Genomic DNA, 23,608 nt, shown 5'->3' with positions numbered 1-23,608 from the left:
TAGTTGGCTTCAAAAGAATCAGCTGATACTAAACCCAGAAAAATCCAAATATATGGTGTTTAGGACGAAAAATAAACCATTGAATATTGATTTCGAAATATCATACAAAGGAAAACAACTGGAAAGGGTGAATGATACCAAGTTTCTAGGAATCTGGCTAGATGACAAGCTGAGTTGGGATAAACAAATGATCACCTTACGAAAGAAAACTTCGTCACTAGCAGGAATACTCGCCCGAGCCTCTGCCTGGGTACCTCCTTCCCTTCTCAGACTAGTATTCCTTTCCTTAATACAGCCTCACTTCACATATGGAATTATCTCATGGGGTACGACCAGTCAATATAACCTTACGAGAATCAATTCAATTGTCAATCGATGTGTTCGTTCAATTTTGGGCCTTCCCTGGAATGCATCGGTGACTTCGAGATATAAGGAAGCGAGACTCTTAAGCATCTACCAACTGATACAAAAAGCTGAAGCGGTCTTTGTCTACAATGCTTTGAAAACACCAAAAACTTTCCTCCTCTCTTCAGATCCTTTTTTATAACAATAGAAGAAGAAGAAATAAGATATAATTTAAGAAATGAAGCGAACCTGAAGGTTCCGCTTTTCAGAAAAGCCATAGGCCAGAAAAATATAAAATACAGAGGCGCAAAAACCTGGAATAATCTTCCTGAAAACATCAAAAATGCCATTTCACTAAACAAGTTCAAGAAGCTCCTGACTGAACACATCACCAGGGAGGTCTGATCTAAATCACCTTCCACTCAACTCAACTCCTGAACTTTCCACAATGCATACCAGTTTGGAAATTGTGTAAACAAGTTGAAGGAATAGCTGTCATAAATTGTAACATTCTATGCAATTATTTCATAATTTTTCTTTCATACTTGTTATTGTAAAAGTACTCACAATGTAATTATAAGTATGTACTGTTGTTAACCACGCGACATGTGTGGTTGGTTTACGTAGTCTCGGTAATGGAATGTAGAAACATGTCCGATTCATGATGCATCTGTTTTTATTGTTATCTTTTTCAAAGGGAACACCCCCTAAAAAGCCTCTGGCTTATGTGTTCTCCCTCCCTTCTTGCTGTTATCTCCCAACAATTGTAACACAAAATAGGGATAAATAAATAAATTATCAATTATCAATTAAATTATCAACTACTCTGTGCCTCTGCTACTACAAGGAAAGACAGATGTAGGATAGATGTGCGGAAATTTGCCTTTAGCCAGCGGGTGGTTGGTTGGTGGAACAGACTTCCATCCCTTGTGGTGGAGGTTGATAGCCTAAATAAGTTTAAGGCTCAGCTGGACAGGTATTTTGAACGAACAGAGGGGTGAAGTGGAAGTGGGTTTTTTTTTTTTTTTTTTTTTTGGCTGATGCTGCATAAGCTTGCTTTCTTGCATCAAATGCCTCTACTAATGCTAATTCTAATGCTACTTTCCTGTAACATTTCTGGTTATGGGTTCCTATGCAATTCACATTCCTTTAGATGTCACCTACCTCCTCTAAACGTTTGTACCAATATTTTTGAGACACCCTGTATATTGTATTCTTACAATAAAGTAATCTAGAGAAAAGAAAATGTTATTAAGAAAATCATAAGGAAGAGAAAATACATTTACGGTACTGTTCTGTATTTATTGATACCGTAAGTTTATGTCGTCTGTTTACAAGATGAATCGTCTGTGTGTCAGTACCTACATCAATATTGTCTTATATGATACAAAATGCTAACACTAGACATCAAAAATGAAAAGATAATGTGAAAAATAAATTCATATTTATTTACAGGTATAAGATTCATGCATTGATAATGAAGAAGCAGCAATATGATTGCGTTATGGTAGCCTAGCCTATACACTATGACACAAAAACATCTTATACATTCTTGCCATACAGTTATTAGATTTTCACATGAAGAAACTCACACACATACACAACAAATAAGTTTATTAACTGTACAGCATGATGATTATTTATTATTCATTAAGAGTATCATCATAAAGGTCTTCATCCTCATCATCTTCACATTGAGTAGGCTGAGGAGGAGGGGTAGGCCTTGCTGTCCCAGGGGTGGCAGAAGCGGAAGAGCTGGAAGGTGTATGTATTGTTATTTGGAGCATTAACAACTAAGGCCATATTGCTTCAGGGATATGCGGTGGTCATTTCCTGACCTTTCCGCATCCTCCGTTTTTGGTTGTCACGGGCTCGAACCCCGGTCTAATCAAGAAGCTTATGCTACGCACTGCTGCTCCTGCCCACCTGACTATGGAGGCACCAGAGGTGGAAGGAGAGGCAGGCACACTCGGTATAACTTTATGGAAATACATCGTAATTTATGTCTGACTTTTTTGCTTTCTCATTTCTATAAGAATGTTTCTATATGGTACCAATCCTTCTTCCAATGTTTGATTTAGTTTCAGTGCCCGTATCATAGAAGGGTCTATGTTGTAAAAGTAGTCAAAAGCAGTCTTGAATAATCTGAATCCTTCTGCCAGATTGTCTAATGTCAATTTGTTTTCTAGCACTGCTTCTTCTACGTCTTCTTCCTTATCGTCTGGCAATGGTTCGGAAGCACTCATCTCCATCAAGTCGTCTTCTGTTAATTCCTCTGGTATGGTGTCTATTAGCTCTTGAATTTCTCCAAGGTCCCTATCATGAAACCCTTCACCCCCCCACACCTTTTTTGCCACATCCACAATCTCTTTCATGATTTCCTTGATTGGCTCTGTCGTAAATCCTGTGAAGTCACATGCAACATCTGGACACAGTTTTCTCCAGCAGGAATTTATTGTTTTGGGCTTGATGGTGCTTTCACGGCTTTTTCAATAACAACGATGGCATCTTCAATGGTGTAATCCTTTCAGACTTTCATGATGTTCTTTTTATTGGGGTTCTCTTCCATAGTGTTGACAATCTTTTCCATGGATTGTCAATGCTATGAGCTTTGACGGTCTTTTTGACCCCCTGATCTAGAGGCTGAATTAGAGATGTTGTGTTTGGGGGGAAAGTAGACCACTTTGAAGCCTTGAGTGTTGAACTCATGCGGTTCTGGGTGGTTTAAAGTTCTTTTGATATTGGACAATGTCCAATATCAAAAGAACTTTAAAAGGCAGTCCCTTACTGGCAAGGTACTTCCTGACTTCTAGGACAAAGCATCGATGGAACCTATCCAGAAAAAGGGTTCGCGTTGTCCAACCAAAAGACTAGCAGCTGGTGTTTATCTTTTCCCTTCAAGGCTCGGGGGTTAGTAGCTTTATAGATAAGGGCAGTCCTGATCATAAACCCGACTGCATTTGCACAAAACAGTAGAGTTCCCTTTGTGCCTTAAACCCTGGTGCTTCCTTGCTTCTCTTCCTTACTAAATAATGACCTTTGTGGCATTTTTTTCCAGAATAGAGCACTTTCGTCTGCATTAAAAACCTGTTCAGGCAGATATCGTTTCTACTCAATTTTCTTAATGGCATCTGGGAAATCGCCTGCTGCCTCTTGGTTGACAGAAGCTGCTTCTCCTGTTATCTTAACATTTTTTTAAGCCAAACCTCTTTCTAAAATTATCAAACCATCCTTTGCTGGCATTAGATTCTCCAGCTTTAGATCCTTCACCTTCCTTTTGCTTTAAATTGTCATATAATGACTTCGCTTTTTCTCGAATCATATTAGTCTATAATTATGCCTTTCTTATAGCAATCCTGAACCCACATAAAAGCTGCATTTTCAATACGAGATAAAAAGGTATTTCGCAAAAAAAAGTGCAAGGTTTTCACACCTGCTGGCATAGCTGCAGCGACGGCTTCACGAATTTCCTTTCATTTTTTTACAATGGTCCTTACACCAGATTAATTTATCTTGAAATTGCGGGCAACTGCAGCTGCAGACCTCAATATATGGTACATATCAAGCAATTCAACTTTTTCTTGTAATGTCATGACTTTTCTTTGCTTCTTGGGAGCACTTCCAGCATCACTAGTGGCACTTCATATGGGTCCCATGGTGTTATTCGAGGGTTACGGTATTACACTAAACACAATGAAAAATACGGAAGAACCGCATATTTTTTGAGAGATCAATTTTTACTGCAATACGCAATTTATTAGAGAGACAAACTGCTCATGCAGAGATGATTAGCGTCACACGGCGTTTTAAGTGGATACTCGCAACACTTGAGCTCATCGCAATATCAACAGGAGGTGGCTACAAAATTATTACAGTAATACAAAAAATTATGATATTAGGGTCTCCCGTAAAATGATTACCTCTACCCATATATTTATTTGTGTGTAAATTGTGTGTGTTCTCTGGTCGATTTTCCCATTTGCTTGATCAAAAAACCCCAGTTTCTGGGGGGGGGGGGGAACCTTGCTATCTACCCCTGAGACTGACTAACTCAACCACAGAGTGAAAAACCCACTAAAATTCTTCACATCATCGATGGGATTCAAAAGGGCCTTTTCCACCCGGTGTGGGGAGGACAGTGACGATACCACTGTGCTACCTGCGAAGACATTACAGTAGTACTACAGTTAATTTTATGCAGTTATTATTTAATACCACATCTTTACTTTTGTTTACATTTCTCTTGACTGCAAATGGCGCCATGTACGGTCTGTAAGTGTTTGTGTGTGTAAGTTTTGATAAATTTTAACTTTTTATAATAGACTAGCCGTAGGCTACCCATTTTTAAAATGGGATACAATTATTAGGTTGTTAATTCATCTCATACTATTTACATAATACAATTTTTTATATTGATTTTTTCTTCTCTCCAGTTTATGCATACATCGCCTCGTGCAAATATCCAAAATTATGCTTTTATATACAAAGATATATATCTTTGTATATATATTTTTGTACATAAAGATATACAAAGATATATATCTTTGATCCAAAAGTCAGTAAATGATTAAAGATTCGGTATTTCAGTGAATTTTTTACGTATGGTAACGAGATTAGAGCAGAAATGCATAGAATTACGTGGGTTTTTTTTCCGAAAGAATGTCAAAATTATTTCCAAATATGTCCACCAGGTGGCACTTGATCTGTAACACCACATAATAGTAAATGTTCAATGTGGCGGCCTTCGTTGTCAAGCATTGCCTGATGACAAGTAACAATGTTATGGACAGCATGAAACAGCATTTCTGGGGGTATCACTGATACCTGCCATCGTATAGTCTTTTAGCACTGTCAATAATGTTGGGTGATCTGTAAACCCATGACTTCAGGTAGCCCCATAACCAAAAATTGCAGGGCATCAGGTCTGGAGACCTTGATGGCCATTCATGCTGAAAGTGACAGCTTATCACTTGATTTTCTCTAAATGCTGAGAGTAACAGTTGTTTCACAGGAGAAACAATATGGGGTGGTGCTCCATCCTACATGAATGTCACAACATCCAAAGCTTGCCTTTCACCCAGGCTAGGGATAACGAGTTTCATAACAGGTCAGCATGACACTGATCTGTGGTAGTGACAGTTTTAAACCCAGAGTCACTGATTTCCTGATAGGAAAATGGCCCTATAACAAAATAAGAGGTGAATCCACACCATACCGCTACTTTTGACTGATGCAATGGAGTTTCCGTGTGAGGTCGAGGGTTTTCCATTGCCCAAATTCTGCAATTGTGTGTGTTTACAGTGCTATTGAGAGTGAAATGGGCTTCATCCATCCACAAAACATTTGACAGCCAATTGTCACGTTCTTCAATTCGCTGAAAGAACCACAAGTTCTTGAATTTTGTACGGATATCTATGGAGGACTACTCTTAGTGCTCTCCACACACTCCCATATGGGATGCCAGTTTGACGTGAAACTTCACGAGAGCTTGCTTCTCCATGTGATGATGATGCCATAGGAGTATCCATGTCTTCCGCAACTGCAGCTGCAGTTGTAGCACATGTTGATGGTCTTGCACTTCGTGGACGATCTTGTAACGAACCAGTTGTCTCAAATACTTAATCATCATCTTTAGTCCTGCAACAGTCATTAGTCCTTTACCACGTTGCATACCCTTCAGCTGATGAAAATATTGCAAATCTGAAGTTGAAGATTCAGTGTTAAGGCAACAGTGCTTTATCTGGTAATGATAACATGACTACTTAGCTTCTTTTCTTTTCTTTTTATTTTCCAACTGTTCACTAAACTGCTTAGCTGTTGTTCTTGCAGTGCCTTTATAGCAGACACTTGCACGATGTCATTCATGGTACAGTACCACCTGATGGACAAATTTGGAACTAATTTTGACATTCTTTCAAAAAAAAAAAAAAAACCATGTAATTCTATGCATTTCTGCACTAATCTCATTATCATATGTCAAAAATTCACTGAAATACAGATACTTTAATTTTTTACTGACTTTTGGATCACCCTGTATACAGGCTATATAGCCTACGTGGTTCGTCTGCGACTTTTTTCAAATTGTTGCAAATCTCCAAAAAATTTTCCAATATATTTATTGAAAAAACCCACGTATAAGTGGACCCAAGCAGATCAAACCCATGTTTTTCAAGGGTCAACTGTGTATATATACATATATATATTCCCATATATTACTCATTTTAGTTGCCCTAATTATTTGCTTAATGATTTTTTTTTTTTGCTTGAACAGTGGTATATGAGCAGATATATATATATATATACACGTTGATATTCTTTCTCAGAGACCTCCTAATCTGGGTCTCCTGTTTTTGATCCCCTGTTGCTTAAGAGTATTTTATCCCATTCTGTCACAAATTTGGTCAGATTATTTATATGAGTATAATTATGTCCAAGCATAATTATACTCATATAAATAAATAATTATAATAGGAGGAATTGCCATGTGTGGACATAAAAAAATGTCCAACTAAAAAACTTGTGGATTAACTGAAAACTTGTGGATTAACTGAAAACTTGGGTAAATCTGCAAAGCTTTTGGGAAAAATTTTTTTTTATCAGTGGCATCACACTTGTAGGTGGAAGAATATATTTTGTAGAGGCAGAATGCATTTGAGCAAAGATGGTGTAACATTTTTCCAATATCACTGACAACACCTTATGGGTTCACAGAACCTTTTAGTTGTGGGATTGATAGGCACATAATATAGATACATATTCATCTGATGATATGGTCAAAGTGACTCTTACACACATATCAAGATTTCTTTTTGTTGGCACAACAGTAGATGAACTGGAAGCTAATATAAGGGAAACAAGCTAAAAACTCAAGGGTTGGGTCAGGATAAACTACACACAATCACTTAGTCTTAATTGTGTCTACCATAATGTCAGGAGTGTGTCATCATCAAAAAAAAATAATAATAATAAATAAAAATGAGTTACTAGGAAATCCTGACTAGGACAACTAATGCTGACATAAACAGGAAATATATGTGGTGTCACCACGGAATGGGGGTAATGAATTCCACTATGCTATGTAAAAAAGTATTTAGGAAGGATCGAAGGGGCGTTGTGGATTATGCTTTCTATCAAAAGCAACTTAAAACTCAGAACAAAAGCTATTCCAGATTCAGAACTTATGCATGCCAGCACAGAATCTGTGCAGTGTACAGTAGTTGCATGCGAATGAAAAATAAGAATTGGGGTATGCTAGAGACCAGAAGATTGAGGAGTATAATAAAAGCCTCCAGACAGGGAGAAAGCAAGTGTCAATGTCTCATTATGGGTAATTTCAATTTGTCCACTACTGACCGAAGCAAATGAGAAGTAAAGATCACCAAGGGATGCCAAAATATTTAGAAAATTACGCAATTATTATTTGCATCAATATGTTAGAGAAAACTGCTCAAGGTAAAAATATTCCAGGACTGATCATTACCCATGAAAGAAATGGCATCATAAAGCTTATAGAACAGGAATCATCAGCGGGAGGTGATCATGCAGTCCTTAGTTGGAAGGTAAAAAAAGAGAAGTTGTTAAAGGTAAAAGAGTCTATGACAATTTAAGACGCTACGTGGCATCTATTAGCTGAGCATAAGGAGGGGGGAGAATTCAGTTCGGTTTGTTTAGGTTTTACTGGCGCACACACAAGCAAAAAAGGCAGAAATGCACCATGACTGACTACATATATAAGATGACCAGGTCCGATGTGAAGGTGATCAAGAACAACTTTCTTTCTTTCTTTCTTTCTACACTTCCTGCACAGACTAGAGTGCCAGAGTTTATTACAGGCTTAATCTTGAAGGTGACTTATCCATGCCATGGCTGTTGCTACTTGGGTCTCTGCTTCAGTATGGTGTGGATCTTTGTGGGGTCCATTCCCTTGAATTCTGCTAGGGCCTTCTGTCACTATTCTATTCTGGATATTGTGACCTTGTCTGTTTCCATTTCAGCTGCTCTGTGATGTAGTTCTTGCACTTGCTGTTCCTCCTCCAGTTCTGGTTCATATGCAATCTATTACATATTACATGCCTGTAGTCTATATAGGGGACTATCAGGCTGTAATTGTTCTGGGGTTGCACTAATCTGGTCACAGCATATGCAGAGTCATCATCCCCAATCCCAATTTGGCTTCAGATCCAGCAGAAATAGATGCTTACAGTGGATTCATAGAGTCAAGTTCTTGTTGATGGGTTTGCAGAAGGGTAAGCTATGCAGAGATTTTCCTATTATGAATTTTCATTCCAAGTTGGGTGGTTTGGTTGTCCTTTAAGTTTTGTTGCATGAATTAAGTCTGTCTATGAAGATAAAAGCAATGTACATTTGCTTCAGCATACAGGCTCTGTACTAGTGGTATACTCTCCAGTGTGAGAAGAAGGGAAACCATGGCCTACAGGATCAAGGCAATGCAAGATGTTAGGTCTAGCAGAGCTACAGACTATTAAACTACAGTGTAAATATGACTGTATTAATGTGTTTGAAAACAAAATGCACAAGGCGTAATCCTTATGGGTTTTGGTAATTAACTATATAATATCGGTGTAGATACACCATAGTTAACCCATAAATTTGAACTACGTATGTAGTGTAAAAGGCATCATTTTAATAGTATCTCATATTGTGAGTGCCTTCACAAGATAGCTTGTATTGCACTACTTCAAATAAATAACGCTTCTCTAGTAGAGAATACTGTTATTTATTTTCAGAGGATACCACCACACAGACGATTGTTTCGAAGCTAGTGAGGTTCATCATCAGTGGGCGTGCAGGTACCCTGGTAATGCAACATGCCAAAGCATTGTTTTAATAGTATCTCATATTGTGAGTGCCTTCACAACGAGATAGCTGGTATTGCACTACATCAAATAAATAACACTTCTCTAGTAGAGAAGATTACTGTTATTTTTTTTCACAGTAAAATAAATAAATAACTGTTATTTATTTTCAGAGGAAAATAAATAACAGTAGTCTTCTCTACTAGAGAAGCGTTATTTATTTGAAGCAGTGCAATACCAGCTATCTCGTTGTGAAGGCACCCACAATATGAGATACTATTAAAACGATGCCTTTTACACTACATACGTAGTTCAAATTTGTGGGTTAACTATGGTGTATCTACACCGATATTATATAGACTGTATTAATGTATGGTACAGATATAGTAGTTTTAAATGGTCAGTTCTCCAAGTTGTGGTAGATAGCAATCTTAAAATATTTATCCACATGATCTAGGACAGAGATTCTCAACCAGAGGCGATGGGGATTTTAGGGTTTCAGGGGAGGAATTGGGACCACAGATTGACAGACTCAAACTGTTGGAATATTGATCTTTCTACAAACTACAATTCTATAGATTGTACATAATCTAAAGGACAACACACTTTATTGGATGTCACATATTAAATTAAAAATAAAGATAAATATTTCATTTTTTATCTTTTTGGAATGCATCTTTTGAGTCAGACAATCTTGGAAAGGGGGAGAATAACATTCTGACATATGGTGAAAAGGGTGAATGGGGCAAAAAAGGTTGAGAACCACTGATCTAGGATTTTTATATGTTCAAGGAAGATAAGTTTTTGTTCAAATAATACACTTAGGAGGAACTGAGAAGGCTTGATTTTCCAGTTCTGGTTTTTAGTATAGATTACAATTCCTAAAGAACTGTATCTGAACAGTCTTTTGCAGTGATGTAGAATGTTGTGGGTTACTTCACAATTTTGTCCTCAGCTTCTTGCAACTGTCATTCAACCATTCATGGAATGGTAGGAAATACTGAAGTCACTGGCACACAAGATAATGCCTAGTTTGTGTTAGATTATGATGTACTCTGCACTGTTTGCACAACTTCATATCTGATTCCACATTTACCTCCAAGTCTTCTTTCATACCACCCTGATTGTAGTACCACATAGTTGGTTCATTAATCTGAGGCGCCTCCGTAGCCAGGTGGGCAGGAGCAGCAGTGCGTAGCACAAGTTTCTTGATTAGACCACGGTTTGAACCCGTGACCACCAAATATGGAGGATGTGGAAAGGTCAGGGAATGACAACCGCATATCCCCAGAGTAATATGGCCTTAGTTGCTAAAGCTCCTAAAAAAAAAACCAAACAACAACAACAAACAAACATTAATCTGAAATTACTGACAATTAATCTGGTGTTAATGTCACACCAAACTGTTCAGCTGGTAGTTTCGTCCAACTGTATGTCCTTGATGTAATTCACATGTCTCACACTTGTCTAGGTCAAACAGCATCCTACTATCAGTGCTGAACTCTTCAGTGATCCAGAGTAGCTGCTGGAATTCATTCACAGTTGCGGCATACAGTTTGATGTCATCCCTGTCATCAGGTGAGAGAGAATGTACAGGTTCTTCCCATCTTCTTTTAGGGTATATCTGTTATTGAGCAGGGTGAACCATGGATTCAGAGCTAGTAGAACCATAGTGGAATAAGGGCATCTCCCTGGAAGATTCCTCTTCTAATGGGTATTGGTCTGGTAGTGATGTTCTTAATCTTGATGTAGTCATCCATTTCACCACGGTTGCTTCTAGGAAGTTTGTGAGTGTTGGGTTGACTTTGTATATCTTCAGTCTCTCTATATATAGCCTTCTCTTTCCTGGGCTGGGGGATTCATTGTCTTTGCTCTTGCTTTGCTTGTTTTCTGTTGGTCTCTAGTATCTCTTCTGTTCATTCTGGTGGTTGCTACAGCAGCACAGTAAATGGCTGTGTGGATGGTGTCTTGTGTCACTTCATTATTGTTGGGATAATCCAGTATTATTTGATGAATGAGACGGTCTGTGACTTGCCACAGGATTCCCTTGGGTCTCTGCTTCAGTATGGTTTGGGTCTTTATGGGGTCCGTTCCCTCGAATTCTGCCTTCTATCACTTCTTCTATTCTGGATATTGTGACCTTGTCTGTTTCTATTTCAGCTGCTCTGGGATGTATTTCTTGCACTTGCTGTTCCTCCTCCAGTTCTGGTTAAGTTTTGTCTGTATTCATTGTTTTTTGTAGTCAGTTGCGCAAAACCTATTTGATTTTTTTCAAGATTGCAGGAGTCATCAGTTTCTTCTCGATAGTCGATCTCTTGTCTGCTATCCACTGTTTGATGACGTTAATAGTTGGAAGCCATTCCAACCACTTGGTGTGTAGTTTTGTCTTGTACACTGTCATATCTAAACCTAGCTTCCTTTGTATTATGCTCGTATGATGAACATATTCATTTCGATGCTGCACTTCATGTGTTGGCATCTTCTTCCTTCTTGGGTGGTCACTAGTCAGTTGTGCACGAAGCACTTCTAGTTGGTTGGGCTGGTTTGTTCTTGCCCTTCAGTTGTGGTAGCCATATGAGACACAGTGCCATTTGCTCTACTGTCGTCCATGGGAGACTGTCTCGAAATTTTTTGAACTGATCCATCTGCTTTAGGCCTGAATGTGAGTGATTTTATCCTGCCCCACACTCAAAGAAATGTTCAGTATTTCTACTTCTCATCTTCATCCAGATATGGAGATCGACTAGTTAGCTTTAGCATCCAGTGGTGGATTGTATTTATTGGGAGTGACACCAGATGGTGCCACTCTCTGTCTCATCAGTCCCTTCAATCTTAGGGAAGGTAATCCCAATGAAACAAATTTTGTGATTTTTTTTCCTTCCTGCGGCAGGATTTGAACTAGGGCCCAAGATATTAGTGCTCTGTGTTGTAAGCTGGACTAATCACATCCACTAATTATTATTATTACTACTACTACTACTTATATTTCTTCCCGATGGGGGGGATTCCACCCCATAACAGGCACTGGTACTAAGTGCACAGGGTGGTTGTTATGTCTGGCTGTTATTACTGTTGGTCAAGAAACTAACTATCCTACAGATTTTCAGGATTGTGACTTTCTGGAATTCCTTTTAAGTGTTCTCTGGGAGATCTAATGAGGGACACTGCAATATGGATCAGATTGGACAGAAAATGTGAAATGTAGAAACTGCTTTTAGCATTAGCAGAGGCATATGATGCAAGAAAGCAAGCTTATTCAGCATCAGCCAAAAAAAAAAAAAAAAAACCCCACTCCCATTTCACCCCTCCGTTCGTTCGAAATACCTGTCCAGTTGAGCTTTAAATTTGTTTAGGCTATCAACTTCAACAACAAGTGATGGAAGTCGGTTCCACCAACCAACCACCCGCTGGCCAAAGGCAAATTTCCGCACATCTATCCGACATCCGTCCTTCCTCAATTTGAATTTATGCCCTCTGAGGTGATTATTCTGAGAAAGATGAAGAATCCCATTGGCACTGAGCATGCTCAAACCATTCAAAGCCTTATACACCTCTATCAGATCACCTCGCCGGTTCCTAGTCTCCAAACTCTGTAATTTGCAAAACTTAAGCCTTTCTTCGTAAGAGCAACCCTTTGTTCCATTTACTAATCTTGTTGCCCTTCTCTGTACCCGTTCCAGCAGCTCTACATCCTTCTTGAAATGAGGCCTCCAGACCTGTATACAGTACTCAAGATGTGGCCTTACCATTGCCTTATACAAGGGAATAATCACCTCCTTATCCCTGCTAGAAAAATTCCTGTATATCATTGACAAGACACCATGAGCTACTCTTGCAGCTCGTCTACACTGCTCAGAGAACTTCATATCTGCCTGCACAATTACCCCCAGGTCCTTTTCATTCTCCACCACTGTCAGTGTAGTACAGCAGAGTTGATACGTTGCTCTGGGGTTACTGTTTCCCATATGCAGCACTTTACATTTGTCGATGTTAAACCTCATTTGCCACCTCTCAGCCCATCTGTTCAACCTTTCCAGATCCTGTTGCAGCAGCATAGCGTCAGTATTGTCCTTAACGACCCTGCCAACCTTTGTATCATCTGCAAACTTGGACATTAAACTTGATATCCCATCATCAATATCATTCATAAACACCGAAAACAACAACGGACCCAACACTGAACCTTGAGGAACTCCACTAATAACATTAGTCCACGTTGAGCAGTGTCCATTGATTACCACTCTCTGTCTTCTGCCACTCAACCATCCCCTTATCCATAGCAGCAATTTGCCTCCAATGCCACACTGCTCCAATTTGTGCAGCAGTCTTCCATGTGCAACAGTATCAAAAGCCTTTCTAAGATCCAAATATATAATATCAAAGTTATTCCCTGCATCCAGTTCTTTTGTGACTACATCATAGTATCCAATCAAATTGGTCAGGCAAGACCTGCCCTTAACAAAACCATGCTGCGTCTGAGCAATAACTGAATTCTTGTCTAGATGATCCTGCAGTGCTTCTTTAACCAGTGCCTCCATTAATTTACCTGGAACAGAAGTTAAACTAACAGGTCTATAATTACTTGTGTAGGCCTTTGATCCTCCTTTGTGAATTGGGGTTACATTTGCACATCTCCAGTCTATGGGTACCTCCCCTGAGTCCAAAGAAGCTCTCATAATTATGGCTAGGGGTTTGCATACTTCCTTTGCTGCCTCCTTTAATATAACTGGATAGATCCCATCCACCCCAGGTGCCTTTTTTATGTTTATCCTCAACAATCTCTCCTCCACTTTCCTCTCAGTTATTACAAAATCATCCAGCTCACTGCCAATGTTTACTTTACCTACATCATTCTCCTTCCTGAATAACTCCTCATGCGTGAATGTAGATGCAAAATACTCGTTTAGATTGTTAGCCACCTGAGCAGGATCCTCAACTGTTGAACCATCAATATCCAGTGGACCAATCTGATTCATCCCTTTCCTTTTCGAGTTCAAGTATGTAAAGAACTCTTTTCTGTTTTTCTTTGCATCCTTTGCCAAGGATTTTTCATAGTCTGCCTTTGCCTGCCTAATCTCCTTTGTGACTTGGTTACAGACCAACTTATATCTATCATAGGCTTCCATGTCACCCATTAATTTGTATGTATCCCATGCATTTTTCTTCTCTGCCACATGTCTCATTAGTTCATCTGACAACCATTTAGGCCTAAACCTTGAACAATATTTCTTAGTTGGTATGTAAAGCCTGGTATCCTCCAAGATTAGTTCCTTGAATGCTTCCCATTTTGAGTTTGCTGTTGGTAACATCATCAGTTGGTCCCACTGTATAGAATTTAAATACTGTCTCAGACCATCATAGTCGCCTTTACGAAAACAAAAACCCTTCCCTTTACCTCTGATGGTAGTTACCTCCTTGAGTAAATCCCACTTCAACACACTGTGATCACTGCCACCTAGTGGTTAATTTATCTGCAGGTTCTTAATGCATGAAGAATCACTACTGATAATCAGATCAAGAGTATTGCTCCCTCTTGTTGCCTCACGAACATGCTGATGTAGAAAACAATCATCCAATAAATCCACAAAAGCCTTGCTAGTGTGCGAGTGACCAACCCACAAATTCCAGTCAATATCTGGGAAATTAAAGTCCCCCATTATAAGACTCTCTGATTTACTGGCCCACTCTATTTCCCTGTACAATATCTTATTATACTCATCAGAGTCATTAGGCCTATAGCACACTCCTACTCTCAATTTTGATTTCCCTATGCTTATGTCACACCAAACTGACTCGACACTGCCCTGTCGATCGATGTCGACTGGCTTCACTTCCTTGGACTTTATGTGTTTCTTAATTAATAGCATAACCCCTCCTCCCCTCCTGTCCTGTCTATCCTTTCTATACACATTGTATTCCCCAAATTCCAGTTCCGCATTACTTATATCTGTGTGACACCACGTCTCTGATATCCCAACAATATCTGCCTTTGATGTTTTGAGCAATACCTCAAATTCATCAAATTTATTTACCAAACTCCTAGCATTGGTGTACACGCAGGTATACATGCACCTGTTTCTATTCTTAGCTACTCTAACACAACCCATGTGTTTACTTGTACCGCAATGACTACCAGCAGTCTCTGAAATATCCTGCATCTTGTTTTTCAGACTTCTGCTCATTTCAATAGAAGCAGTGCAAGAATCACTTCCACCTCTGCCACTGGCTACTGTTAATCTATTAGTCCTTGTATCCCCCCCAACTAGCAGTTTTCCGACCCACCTAACACTGCCTCGACAGCATCAGCAAAAATTTATCACACATGGAGCAGCTTCCCTAATAAAAATACTGACTATGTTGCCAGAGGTCAATTCTGAATCTGGCTATGAAGATTGTGAAGAGTTTTTCATAAAATCTTGCAATTGTATAGTGATAGTGTTTTCAATAATCTCAATATGATGGCCACAAGTATCACACAGCAAACAACCAGAGAACTTTTTCTGATATCTAGAAATTTTTTTAAAAAATTTTATAATAAACAGCATGAGGATAATTCTTTTCAATGTTCAATTCCATCTGCCATCTTTGATTTAAACAACATCTTTTGAAAAACCAATCAACAACTGCATTACTAAACTCACTAAAGGGATATTACTGCTTCCCAAGATACAGATTCTTTGAAAACTCAGTATTCTCTTGTCATAAAATTATCCAATCAGAAAAACCAAGGTGACTAATTAGCTTTTTGGGAAAAGACAAAATAGATAATTACAAAATTTCTTCACCATAAATCATACCTGACTGATAGCCATATTGAGCAGTTTTTCTAAGAGATATTTGGACTCCTCCAATTGCAAACTAGATAAAATGGTACTGGGATCTATGGCATCCATTTCATCCTAAATGAAGTAAATATTTAACCTAGTTAAATACAAAATATGTTTAACACAGTTAAGCTTCAAGAAAAATTCAATATTTACTGTAATTACAATTTTACAATTTTCTTTATTGAACAATTAAAATGTATAAAACAGAATACTTTAAAAAGAAATAACAAATATAGCCTTAACTAAAGACATTAGATACACTTGACTACAGGTAAAAAGAATTTATTAATTTGAATGTTAAGCATAGGAATTCTGAGGCTTTACTTAAGAAGTTCATGGAGATGTTCAAAAAAAGGGATAAATTTGTTGAGGGCTGAATGTGAAAATGTCCAGAATTTTGCCCATACATGACAGGAGGGAGTTTAAGACAACAGCATGATCAATCAATTCAGCCCTGGAGAGATTGTGCAAGGTTTATAGAGTAGAATTTTTCTAAGCATGGCTAGCACTTATTAACAGAGGGTATACTGCCATTGTCCCTCCCACCCCCAAGAATGGGCACTTCAATAAAAGAGGGGCAAGGACATCTGCTTATTGAGACAGTTAGGTGGATCCGAAAACTGGTAGTTTTGGGAGAGGGTATGCAGACTAATAGTTTACAGCAGCTGCAGGTGAAGTGAAACTGAATCTTTCATTACTTCTATACTGATAAGCAGTAATCTGAAAAGTAGGGTGTGTGATTACAAGACACGATGATGTTGTTATTTGGATTTTAGGAGCATTAGCAACTAAGGCCATATTGCTCCGGGATATGCGGTGATTCTCTGACTTTTTCGCATCCTCCATATCTGGTGGTCACAGGCACGAAACCCAGTCTAATCAAGAAGCGTGTGCTATGCACTGCCACTCCTTCCCACCTGGCTACGGAGATGCCAAGACACGATGAGGGTCCATACATGGCTTGTAAGAGCTACTAAAAACACTAACACTTACACATTTACTTGCTTATACACTAATGCTTGGAGTATAGTAAATAAATTTGATGAGTTTCAACTGTTGGTTAAGCTACCAGTAGTTGAAACTCATCAGATGCAGAATTCAAATACAGGCACTCCCCGACTTACATAATACTCGACTTATGGAAATTCAACTTTACGAAAGCTTTTGCCAGCCGGTGCAAACTTAAAAAATTGTAGAAACGTATTTTGCATCCCGTAGGAATAAATGGAGGTATTGTGAAAATATCGCAATGTGAACCCAACCCAATAACGCATTGTTTTTTTGGTAATTTGTTCCAAGACCTTGGAAGTTAAAATTTTCGCTATATAACTAAGCTATTTATCTCACTAAAAGGTCATTTTTATAATGAAAATTTCACTACACTTTCAACATTATCATAAGTTCCGTTACAAGAATCAAATTTGAACACCTTTGTGATATTTTTCAAAAACACATTTCTGGAGGTCTGGAATCTATTATAAATGGGTACTAAACTCGATCTTATTGAATTTACAATAATACTGATAACTGGAATTCTGTGGGTTTTTACGTTACAGTATTATGGTGAAACAGTTCCGCTTCACTGAAATCTTAAAAAACATAAATAAATTTTCAGAATCTTCTCTTCATTCCTATTTACTTATTACAATGGTGAAGAGAAAGGGACCAACGGAAAGTGCAAGTGCTGGCAGTGCTAGGAAATGAAAAAAAATTGATCTAGAAATGAAGATGATTAAGAAGTATGAAGTAGGAAAACGTTTGTCATCTACTGCATGGAATTAGGTCTCGCTGCTTCAACAGTGAATACTATTTTAAGGGGCAGTGCATGCGTATAAAAGAACATGTTAAAGGATCAATGCATTTAAGATCAACAGTGATCACAAAACAGCGTTCAGGTGCTATATCAAAGATGGAAAAGATATTAATAATATGGAGGGAAAACCAGATTCAGAAAGAAGTGCCTCTGAGTACAATGGTCATTCAAGCAAAAGCAAGAAGTATTTATGAAGATATTAAGGATAAGTACAGTGAATCCCAAGCCAAGTTCGTGGCAGGCAACAGGTGGTTTAATAGGTTCAAGCATCATGCTGGTTTCCAAAACATTAAAGTATGCGGTGAAGTCACCAGTGCCAATTCTGCAGCTGCAGAGAAATTTTGTAGTGTTGGTAAAAACCCCTTCTAAGTCTCCACTGCCCTCAACTTCCGCAGAGGCACGCTTATCAGCTAGAGAGTTAATTCTGGCAATGATACTCGAAAGGTAAAACTTGCTGACGTTATGCCTGTCTCCTCTCTCTCTTTGTGTAATTTTATAATTTTGAAATTTTTGTAAATTTGTACACTTTTGTAATTTTTCCTGTGCACGAGATAAAAAATTGAATAAATAATTCTATTTACATGTTTGTCGAACATTTCTTTTTTGTGTCAATCAAATTCAGTGCCCATAGTTGCGAGTGCTGCATAAGCCTTTAGGGAAATTCCAACTTACGTAGAGTCCCGCAGAAAGCAACCCTTACATAAGTTTGGGAGTGGCTGTATACTGATTTTAATATGTACAGAAAGGATAGACATGACAGAAGGAAAAAAGGTATGATGCTGTTCATTTAGGAGCATACAGACTCTAAAACAGTATAACCAGCAGACACAAGCTGCCAATATAGAAACTCACGGGTTAGAAACTCACTCAGCAGCAAAACATTTTTCGATCTCCAGGGTGAATGCTTTCTAAACCATTCTGTTAAGGAAGTAACAAGAGAAAATAATATTCTTGATCTGGTTATCAGCAAGAACTCATCATATAATAAGAATCTAGAATTAAAGGAACCTTTATGTGGCAGTGACCATAGCACATTCATGTGGGATTTATTCAAGATTTTTTTTTTCCAGAAGGATGATTATTGTTTAGAAACAAGATTTTTGTTTCCAGAAGGATGATTATAATTAATGCTCAGACATTTTTAAAACTCTTTTCAGTACAACCAAAAAATGTCAAGAAATTCAAATGCCAAAGACAAAGTGCTCAAAGAGGTAATCACAGATGCTACTAAGCATTTTATACCAATAAAATGATATTGTTCAAAACATAGACCAAAATGGAGATCAGATGAACTGATGAGCATAGCGGAAAAAATGCAGGGATGATTACAAATTGTCGTGAAATAAAGTCACACAATAAATATAAATTAGTATGCAATCGAGGCACTGAAGAGTTCAGGCATATTACAAAATCTCTTGGGCTAAGAGTGCAAGAAAAGAAGCAACTAATTCTTTGCATATTTTAACACTATATATGAGAATTTGTATATGTTTGATAGGAAAGAGAAAAATCACACTGGTTTACTGAATGTGGACAAAGTGTGTACGGAATGTGGACAAAGCTGAATAAATATTTTGCATTTACTTTCTGAGGTGAACTTTTTAAAGATGGGGTTAGCATAGGTCTATCTAATATTCACTGGGAGTTTAATGATTTAGAACAAGTAAAGAAACAGGAAGAGAAACTGCATCTAAAAGCGAACAAATTGCCTGGTGCTGATGGAATCTATACAAAAGTACCTACAGATTGGAGAAAAGCAAATGTATCTCCTATTCACAAGGGTGGTTCAAAGGACAAAGTGGGTAAGGGCAGAAACACACTATTATCACTTCACGAGACTTCACTCATATACATATCTAAAGTCAAATGTGGGGGAGCATTATTTTATTGCTCGGAGATGCAGTGTTGTGATTGGCTGTATTTGGCAGAACTGCTGTACCTATTAAAGTTTCTGATTTAGAACCATCAATGCATGTAACAGGAGAAATAACTTGAGTGGGCTACATGCAACTGGACAGTACTCTAGTTTGAGAGGGTATTCTGTCTCTGTTGTTCAAAGTACTTGTCATGTTCTACTGGACACTTCTGCCATGGTGGATCTTCTGTGAGAATATATAGAATTATGTCATCTAAGTGTGAATGCTAATCAAGAGAAGTTCTGTAGTCAAATTGGAAGAGGCTTATTTTTGTTAGGCTTATTACTGAATGACTAGCAAATTTCTCACCTTTACAGCATAAATGAACAAGAAGACTAGTTGGAAAAAAGTGTGATGGCTCAAAAGCTTCAGTATACTAGAATTTTGTGATAGGCTCCAAAAGCTTGTTTGTTATTTGGTTTTTAGGAGCATTAGCAACTAAGGCCATATGGCTCCGGGGATATGCAGTGGTCATTCCCTGACCTTTCTGCATCCTTCGTATTTGGTGGTCACGGGATCGAACCCCAGTCATAAAAAAGCGTGTGCTATGCAGTGCTGCTCCTGCCCACCTGGCTACGGAGGTGCCTCTCCCAAAGCAATTAGTAGGCCATTATGATGAAATGAGTGTGGGTTACGGCCTGGGATAACATAATAATTTTGATACTTAAATAAAGATTAAGGGCAGAAGCCTCAGACTGCAGGAAAATTTACAGACATACAAGTAAGTAGAAATCATCATATCTATGCAATAAATTAACCAAAGTAATTATAGTGGCATGGTTCCATTAGATCTCATATAATAAATGCCTTCAAACGAGTTGCCTATTTGGTTACACTTCAAATAAGTAATGCTTCTCCAATAGAGAAGACTATAGTTATGGGTGTTGGTATCCACTGAGAACAAATAACAGTAGTCTTCTCTATTGGAATGTTTGGTTTGTTTTGGAGTTTACTGGTACACCAGCAACATTGGCTATAATGCATCTCTTCATTGCTGGAGTAATAATTCTCACATTGTGAATTTCTCCAGACGAAGAAATTCACAATGTGAGATGTAATGAAACAATGGGTATGTCTGCCAGGGGCAAAGGTTGATGACGTTGTAGAGCGGATATCATCTTTTAAGGGCACAAAAGGTGATATAGTTGTACACGTTGGCACTAATGATACTAAGAGTAGGAGACCGGCGGAATTACTTAACAAGTACAGGTCACTGATGAAAAAAAGCCGTGAATTAGGGTTGAATTTGAAAGTGTCTGCAATTCTGCCCAGACACGATAGGAGGGAGTATATGATGAGAGCCCTGTCGATCAATTCGGCCCTGGAAAGATTGTGCAGGGCTCAAGGGGTAGAATTTTTTTCAGCCTGGTCTGTACTTGTTAACAGGAGAAACTGCTTCTACAGGGATGGGATACACTTAAATAGAAAGGGTGCAAGAATGTTTGCTAATGCTATCGAGGCAGTGTTAGGTGGGTCGGAAAACTGCTAGATTGGGGGGATACAAGGACTAATAGATTAACAGTAGCCACTGGCAGAGGAGAAAGTGATTCTTCCACTGCTTCTATTGGAATGAGCAGCAGCCTGGAAAATAAGATGCAGGATATTACAGAGACTGCTGGGAGTCATTGCGGTAAAAGTAAACACATGGGTTGTGTTAGGATAGCTAAGAAAAAGAACAGGTGCATGTATACTTGTGTGTACACCAATGCTAGGAGTTTAGTAAATAAATTTGATGAATTTGAGTTATTGCTCAATACATCAAAGGCAGATATTGTTGGGATTTCAGAGACGTGGTGTCACACAGATATAAGGAATGCAGAACTGGAATTTGGGGAGTACAATGTCTACAGAAAGGATAGACAGGATAGGAAGGGAGGAGGGGTTATGCTATTAGTTAAGAAACACATAAAATCCAAGGAAGTGAAGCCAGTCGACATCACTGGACAGTGCAGTGTCGAGTCAGTTTGGTGTGACATAAGCATTGGGAGATCAAAATTGAGAGTAGAAGTGTGCTATAGGCCTAATGACTCTGAGGAGTATAATAAGAAACTGTACAGAGAAATAGAGTGGGCCAGTAAATCAGAGAGTCTTATAATGGGGGATTTTAATTTCCCAGATATTGACTGGAATTTGGGGGCTGGTCACTCACACACTAGCAAGGCTTTTGTGGATTTATTGGATGATTGTTTTCTACATCAGCATGTTAGGGAGGCAACTAGAGGGAGTAATACTCTTGATTTGATTATCAGTAGTGATTCTTCATGCATTAAGAATCTGCAGATAAACGAACCACTAGGTGGCAGTGATCACAGTGTTCTGAAGTGGGAGTTACTCAAAGAGGTAACTACCATCAGAGGTAAAGGGAAGGGGTATTGCTTTCGTAAAGGCGACTACGATGGACTGAGACAGTATTTAAATTCTATACAGTGGGATCAACTGATGATGTTACCAACAGCAAATTCAAAATGGGAAGCATTCAAAGAACTTATCTTGCAAGCTACTAGGCTTTACATACCAACTAAGAAATATTGTTCATGGTTTAGGCCTAAATGGATGTCAGATGAACTAATGAGGCATATGGCAGAGAAGAAAAATGCATGGGATACATACAAATTAATACACGACACAGAAGCCTATGATAGATACAAGTTGATCTGTAACCACGCTACAAAGGAGGTTAGGCAGGCGAAGGCAGATTACGAGAGATCCTTGGCAGGGATGCGAAGAAAAACAGCAAAGAGTTCTTTACTTATGTTAACTCTAGAAGGAAGGGGATGAATCGGATTTGTCCACTTGATATCGATGGGTCAACTGCTGATGACCCTGCTCAGGCAGCTAACAAACTAAATGAATATTTTGCATCGACATTCACACATGAGGAGTTATTCAGCGAGGGGAATGCCAGAGGTGTATTCAACTCTAGCAGTAAGCTGGAGAATCTTGTAATAACTGAGAGTAAAGTGGAGGAGAAATTGTTGAAGATAAACACAAGAAAGGCACCTGGCGTGGATGGGATCTATCCAGTTATATTAAAGGAGGCAGCAAACCCTTGGCTATAATTACGAGAGCTTCCTTGGACTCAGGGGAGGTACCCATGGACTGGAGATGTGCAAATGTGACCCCAATTCACAAGGGAGGATCAAAGGCTGACACAAGTAATTATAGACCTGTTAGTTTAACTTCTGTTCCCGGAAAATTAATGGAGACACTGGTTAAAGAAGCACTGCAGGATCATCTAGACAAGACTTCAGTTATAGCTCGGACACAGCATGGTTTTGTTAAGGGGAAGTCTTGCCTGACCAATCTGATTGGATACTATGATGCAGTCACAAAAGAACTGGATGCAGGGAATAACTTTGATATTATATACTTGGATCTTAGAAAGGCTTTTGATACTGTTGCACATAGAAGACTGCTGCACAAATTGGAGCATCGAGGCATTGGAGGCAAATTGCTGCTATGGATAAAGGGGTGGTTGAGGGGGAGAAGACAGAGAGTGGTAATCAATGGACACTGCTCATCGTGGACTAATGTTATTAGTGGAGTCCCTCAGGGTTCAGTATTGGGTCCTTTATTGTTCTCTGTATTTATAAATGATATTGATGATGGTATATCAAGCTTAATGTCCAAGTTTGCAGACGATACGAAGGTTGGCAGGGTTGTCAAGGACACTACTGACACTATGTTGCTGCAACAGGATCTGGAAAGGTTGAGCAGATGGGCTGAGAGGTGGCAAATGAAGTTTAACATTGACAAATGTAAAGTACTACATATGGGAAACAGCAACCCCAGAGCAACGTACCAACTCTGTGGTACTACACTGACAGTGGTAGAGAATAAAAGGGACCTGGGGGTAGTTGTGCAGGCAGATATGAAGTTCTCTGAGCAGTG

General features: G+C 38.7%; 1 protein-coding gene across 3 annotated transcripts in view; it reads right to left on the bottom strand.

Moving 5' to 3' along the window:
* The window catches only part of LOC150078996 (kinesin-like protein KIF21A), a 755,520-nt gene that overhangs the window by 250,543 nt on the left and 481,369 nt on the right, over positions 1-23,608 (bottom strand). For all 3 annotated transcript variants that reach the window (XM_090383539.1, XM_090383541.1, XM_090383540.1), the window contains one exon: positions 15,959-16,060. In XM_090383539.1, the coding sequence (XP_090239665.1) occupies positions 15,959-16,060 (102 nt within the window). The remainder of the gene's footprint in view (positions 1-15,958; positions 16,061-23,608) is intronic.

This window comes from Mastigoproctus giganteus, chromosome 10 (assembly GCF_048544385.1).
Source record: "Mastigoproctus giganteus isolate SK-2022 chromosome 10, ASM4854438v1, whole genome shotgun sequence".
In the NCBI taxonomy this organism is placed as follows: domain Eukaryota; kingdom Metazoa; phylum Arthropoda; class Arachnida; order Uropygi; family Thelyphonidae; genus Mastigoproctus; species Mastigoproctus giganteus.
This window is presented reverse-complemented; position numbering and strand designations above follow the sequence as displayed.